General features: G+C 38.2%; 1 protein-coding gene across 1 annotated transcript; it reads left to right on the forward strand.

Annotated features, from left to right (window-relative positions):
* Window positions 1-2,157: 2,157 nt before the first annotated feature.
* Window positions 2,158-5,724, forward strand: hoxb1b (homeobox B1b). The gene is made up of 4 exons (XM_027006025.2): window positions 2,158-2,511; window positions 2,697-2,784; window positions 4,505-4,846; window positions 5,000-5,724. Exons 1-4 carry the CDS (start codon window positions 2,158-2,160, stop codon window positions 5,332-5,334), a joined length of 1,119 nt encoding a protein of 372 aa, XP_026861826.2. The 3' UTR covers window positions 5,335-5,724.
* The last annotated feature ends 276 nt before the right edge of the window (window positions 5,725-6,000 follow it).

A 6,000-nucleotide genomic window follows, 5' to 3' on the forward strand; every position in this document is an offset into this window, starting at 1 on the left:
GTAAGGACATTTTCACCAATTAAATATATATGGGTTTGACGATATGACAGATGGGATTTTCGGTGTAAATTCCGGCTAGTCTTTGGCCGTATATTTACTGCATTATAATGGTTAAACACGTTGGATTATCTTATTTATCAATTAATTTTATATGGACAAACACGAAGCTTCTGTAGTTCGTAAGCTGCCTGAAATGAAAGAAATTAAATGCATCATTGTTTAATAATGTTTCTGGTCAGGTACAGAAATTGAACATGAAATATCTCGGAGCTCTCACTTATTTGTGGATTCACGACAAAACCTCTACAGCCCTACGTGACAGGCAAGCTGCATTAAAATAGACTCGGTTTGTGAACGGCGGATATGTCTACATGATTTATCACCATATTACTTCAGCTAGGGTTCACGACGAGTTCAGGAGCCTTTGTTCTTTCTTTAGTGTCGTCACTCTAGTTTCTTTTCCTATACATTATTTTCTATTTGTCTCTTTCTCTATAGCGCTAACCCTCCACTACTTCTATCCACAGGAGCGCAACTGAAAATATGCCTGTAGGGCATTTGTTAGTCAAGTAACATCAAGTTTAAAACAAGTTAATTATTTTTCACTGTAATTCTCTTCTCGTTGCTTATTCGCTGGAATTAGGCAACATAAAGTGTTATTTACCATGAACGCATGGCAAAAAGGTCTTGCTATTTTTGTTATTAATTTGCATTTGAGTTATAGTGCGAGACTGGTTATCTTTCCCTTTTTCTACAACTTGAATTTATGATCCGTTATGCCATTTACATTGCATTTTATCCTTGCTTTTACGTCAGTAAACGGGCACAAAAGTGCTTCGACGCTTGTAGTTGTTAATTTGCACTACCCTACATTTCTAGGTTACTTGTAGCCTACGTTTTCAAGCACGAGAGTGGACTGAGATCTGGCTTATAAACTACACTTACCGAAAATTCTGAATGCCGTTAAGTTTTAAAAGAATTAAATGCCCTGATCAAATAGACTAAGATAAATTGAGATTACTTTTTACTTTCACTCTTTATAAAATGCTCCCCTATGCTCGGTACCTCGCTATTTTCAAAATACTCAAAATTAGATGTATATTTTCACAATTTGCTGTACAATAAGTTGATATTTTAAAACAGTTCTGTAGCGTTATATCAGAATTCAACTGTGTCGACTTTTAAAGCATGAATAATTTTAGCTTGACCAGCTGTACTGATTATGTGGCCGCACAAAGCATAATCGCATTCATTATTTGTACCAAATACAGAAACAAAAGGACGTTGTTTTGTTTGTGAGAGATTTTCTATTTTAATTTCAGTCTATAGCTATTTTGCAAGAAACACACGAACCATGCCATGTGCTCTTTCAGTTGTAATGGATTTATGTCGTCTCATTCATACCGTGTGCTACTTTGACCTTTTAGGTCGCCTACCAAGAGGCCTGTTGAACGAAACTGTCACGTGACTTAAGATGCCAGCGTTTTGCAAGGAGCCCAAACAGACCCGATGTAGCAAATAAAACCGTTCCAGGCAATGCAGAACAAGACATACAACATCAGCTCCTCATTATCGCGCAGTGACTCGTTTGAGGGTGACATATTTGGATACAGTGGCACGACACGTTTCACTATCCATGGCTTCCCAGGAAAATAACGGTCAACAGAGGAATGTTTGCTCCCAACTTTACCTTGGAAACGATATCCAAAATAATCAGAAAACCAAGGACCGTACCAGGCTCAGTTTTCCCAGTGAACGCTATCAAAGCTTTACAGCATCGCCACTCCAGGTCTCTGGTCCGACACCCCGCAGCAACTCTCTGCAGTCCGGCGATATGAGTACTGATCTAAAAATCGACTTTACTTTTGACAGCAAACGGCTCTTCCCATGGATGTCTAAGAAAATAATCAAACAGAAAAGTCCCAGCTGTAATGATGGTGGGTACAATCGGTTTGAGTTGTCATTGGTTGATCAGATTCACAATAAACCACGCTTAAAGCCTTTGCCTTTTTAAACTTTTACAAAGATGAGCAATAAGCAACAGGCAGCCGCTGGTGAACTTCAAAACATGCTAGTCAGTATATGCTGTTTTAATTTGTTGTCGTTGGTATTTAATGCCTTATATATACACATATATATTTCTCAACAGAAAAAAGCATGACCGATGAACAACCTCTGGTGTCACAAGGTTCGAAAAGGATGCGCACAGCGTACACAAGTGCACAGTTGTTGGAGCTGGAAAAGGAATTTCACTTCAACCGTTACTTGTGCAGATCGCGTCGGCTCGAGATGGCCAATCTACTCAACGTCAGTGAGAGACAGATCAAGATCTGGTTCCAGAACCGACGGATGAAATATAAAAAAGAAGACAAGCTGAAAAGAATGGCCCCGTCTACGAATGCTAGCCGGCCGCTATCCCCACGAATGATCATTCGTGATTCACTTAAATCTCTCACTGAGATTAACATCGATTCTCAGTCCGTTAACAGTCCTCAACATGATGTGTACAACGTTTTCAAAAACTCCGCAGATTCGTCGTCTTATGCGCAGAATCGTAAACCCACAAATGGTCCATACTGTCGATTTTTAAATGATGGCAGTGGTCTCACCTTCGATAGCCACAACTGTTCCTATTGTGTTGAGGATAACAACGGGGCTTTTATGACATCTATTGTGCCCCAAGTGCACAAATTTAGTCATTCTCCACAACTCATGTAATATGGCTGGTCAGCAGAAAGCAAACCTGCACCACAGCTCTCGGTTTTGCACTTATACCAGTCAACAGTAAGCACAGTTACATCTTCGTGCTGATGTACACATACAAATGACACGTTTCGCTTGTAATTAGATAGAGATTACTAACTAATTAGATTTTCTTTAAGACATTATATTTTCAAATTCAAAAAGACACAAAGAAGGTTTTGGATAAAAGTAGAGTAGCCTATAGGCCTACAAATACTCAAATGCATTTACATGGGTGTGATGGAGTGATGGAGTGAGGTCTTATATATATATATATATATATATATATATATATATATATATATATATATATATATATATATATATATATATCACACTTATTTTGGAATTATATGTTCACAATAAACTAATGTTTAATTTCCCCATTTTTCCTCTTAGATGTCTTAGACAGAATCTGTTTTTGATCCAGTTCCTTAATTGGACAATTACTGTTTCAGTGTTGCAATACAGTCGTATAATTATAGTTTATTTATGAAGCAGCGGGCATAGCTTGCAGCTGCTTGAAAGTCATTCCTTCTCATTTCACTCAATCATGTCGCTGATTGATCTCCCAGCAGTCCTTTATAATCTAGAAATACAGAATATATAATTTAAAATTTTATTTTGCACGTTTAAATAAGTTAACTTTTACAAATGTTTATAAGTACATATCTATCTATCTATCTATCTATCTATCTATCTATCTATCTATCTATCTATCTATCTATCTATCTATCTATCTATCTATCTATCTATCTATCTATCTATCTATCTATCTATCTATCCATCTATCCATCTATCTATCTATCTATCTATCTATCTATCTATCTATCTATCTATCTATCTATCTATCTATCTATCTATCTATCTATCTATCTATTCGAAATTCAAAATATTCAAAATATTCAAAATATTACCCAGACCGATGTATTATAAGAGGAAATAGGCCCAATTCATACTTTTGCACTATAGTCTACTCAGCTGTCTAATTTTACCCCCTTACATACGCAAGCAGCGTGCTATGTAATTTAAAAAACTCGAACAGCTCAGCAAGCGAAAAATATCCACAAATAGTTTTCTGGAGCCTACTACGTGAACGAAAGTAAGAGCATTTTAGAACTGGTTTGAGAAGAGTCTTTCGAGTAGGCTCCTGTTGACCCCCCCCCCCCCCCCCCAAAAAAATTGTTAAATCGTAAAAATGTTCTTATTGCTGTAATAAGAATAATTTTCTTCAGGCATTCCCTGTTAACGTGTGCGTTTATCTGACTGATGGGTGAATGTCATTGATGTGTTTGTCATGTAAATGCGAGTTCTTTGAAAGGCCACTCGCTACGCCCAAGTTGCTGCTGTAGATCTCATTCTATTGGTGCACTTTTGGTCACATGATCTGTCACTTGGTTGATATGTAGCCGGATAGACGTTCTGAGGTTTGACATACTGCTAAGAGGTTGTAGGGCATTTGGACAACACGCTGGCGTTTTTTGACCCCATTTAATTACGGGTGGTCAAACAAAAATGAATTCATACTTAGATTACACAGTTTATAACCGTGGAACTAACCCAATAAATGCAAAGGTTGGATGTTGTTCTTTGGATCAGGAATACATGCAAAATGCTTGTGCAAGCACTAATAGTTGCATTGCTGAGGGGCGGCCAATTGGAGGGAACTCGTTTACACCGGCGTTACATGAAACTCAAGGCATGAACTATGCGCATCAACCACCCCAGCCATACCACATTAATTTGGATCTTGTTACAACAGGACAGGCAAACTACGGAAAGCAGGGCCGCGCTCACTTGGAATATGGCCATCAGAACATTCTGAGTCAAGGAGAAGACTTTATGTATCTCCAGTCCCCTGGCTTTTCTGTTGCAAACGTCGGACCCAACACTGGGACACTCGGCGAGTCTAACTGTAGACCAGGACCAGTCACAGTTTGTCAATATCCAACATATCCCTATGGAGAGAAAGAGCAACAGCATAATTATAACGCATATAGTAAATACTCCGGCCTGACGTATAATGACAGTGACTCAAAGAAGAACCCTAATCTAGCACCAACTTTCGACTGGATGAAAGTAAAGAGGAATCCGCCTAAAACAGGTCAGTAAACCATCTTTATTCTAATGAACAAGAAGATCTCAGAGATGTCAAAGAGGCCTGCATGTCGAATTTTGAATATGAGGATTTATATATCCTGTTGAATTACAACATGAGTTCCTTATTTATTCCTATTAATCATTTTTTTCCTTACAGTCAAAGTCACTGAATATGGACTCCACGGCCAGCAAAACATTATTCGCACCAATTTCACCACGAAGCAGCTCACCGAACTTGAAAAGGAGTTCCATTTTAACAAATACCTTACCAGGGCACGACGTGTCGAAGTGGCCGCTACGCTTGAACTCAACGAGACCCAGGTTAAAATTTGGTTTCAGAATCGCAGAATGAAACAGAAGAAACGCGAGAAAGAAGGATCTGTCCCGAACATAAATCGAGCTGCGGATTGCGCTGCTGGACAAAGCACAAACAACTCAACTACCTCAACGCCATCTGGATCTCCAATCTCAGACACTTCAGTCGCAAACTAAGGACAGTATGTTTTATGTCACTGTGGCAAACGAATCTGCAATTCCAAGTTCCAACATTCTGTTGCTGAGGACGTCCACGTAACTTATTGTTTAGATTTAGACCAAATTTTAAAATCTTGCAGTTTTGCCACCCTGTTTCTCTTATCTAACAGTTTGTGAATTTTGGAAACATATTTCCTCCAACTTAATGCACGTCGCTAGTTTCGAAGATTTTTTTTTTTTCAAATGCCTAAGCATTTGGAACTATATAAATATGATGTAATGCATTTAAATCCACATTACTGTCGTCTGCCAGGGAAAGGGCAGTCTAATTTGCACTAGAAATGTATACTTCTGGGGGAAAAAAGGTCGTGTATTCATATGTATACAGTAATCATTAGACCTGTTAAGTAATAATAACTGAATAAAAGTGTTTTATTTTTCTGAAATGAGTTTCCATGAATCAAACGAGAACAAGTGATTTTGTCACTGTGTTGATTCTCTTTTAATTAGAAGCTTCTGTATGTTTGTAGGAGCATGTTCTTTGTTAAGGGACATTAAGGGACATTACAACACAATAGGGCTCATTTAAATTGGTGTTAACCCCAGTATGTATAGTTTGACAAGAGGAATGTTGCAGTACACACCGGGTGGCTTCCTATGACCTTTTCACCTCCCAGTACCTTC

This window comes from Electrophorus electricus, chromosome 14 (genome assembly GCF_013358815.1).
Source record: "Electrophorus electricus isolate fEleEle1 chromosome 14, fEleEle1.pri, whole genome shotgun sequence".
Lineage (NCBI taxonomy): Eukaryota > Metazoa > Chordata > Actinopteri > Gymnotiformes > Gymnotidae > Electrophorus > Electrophorus electricus.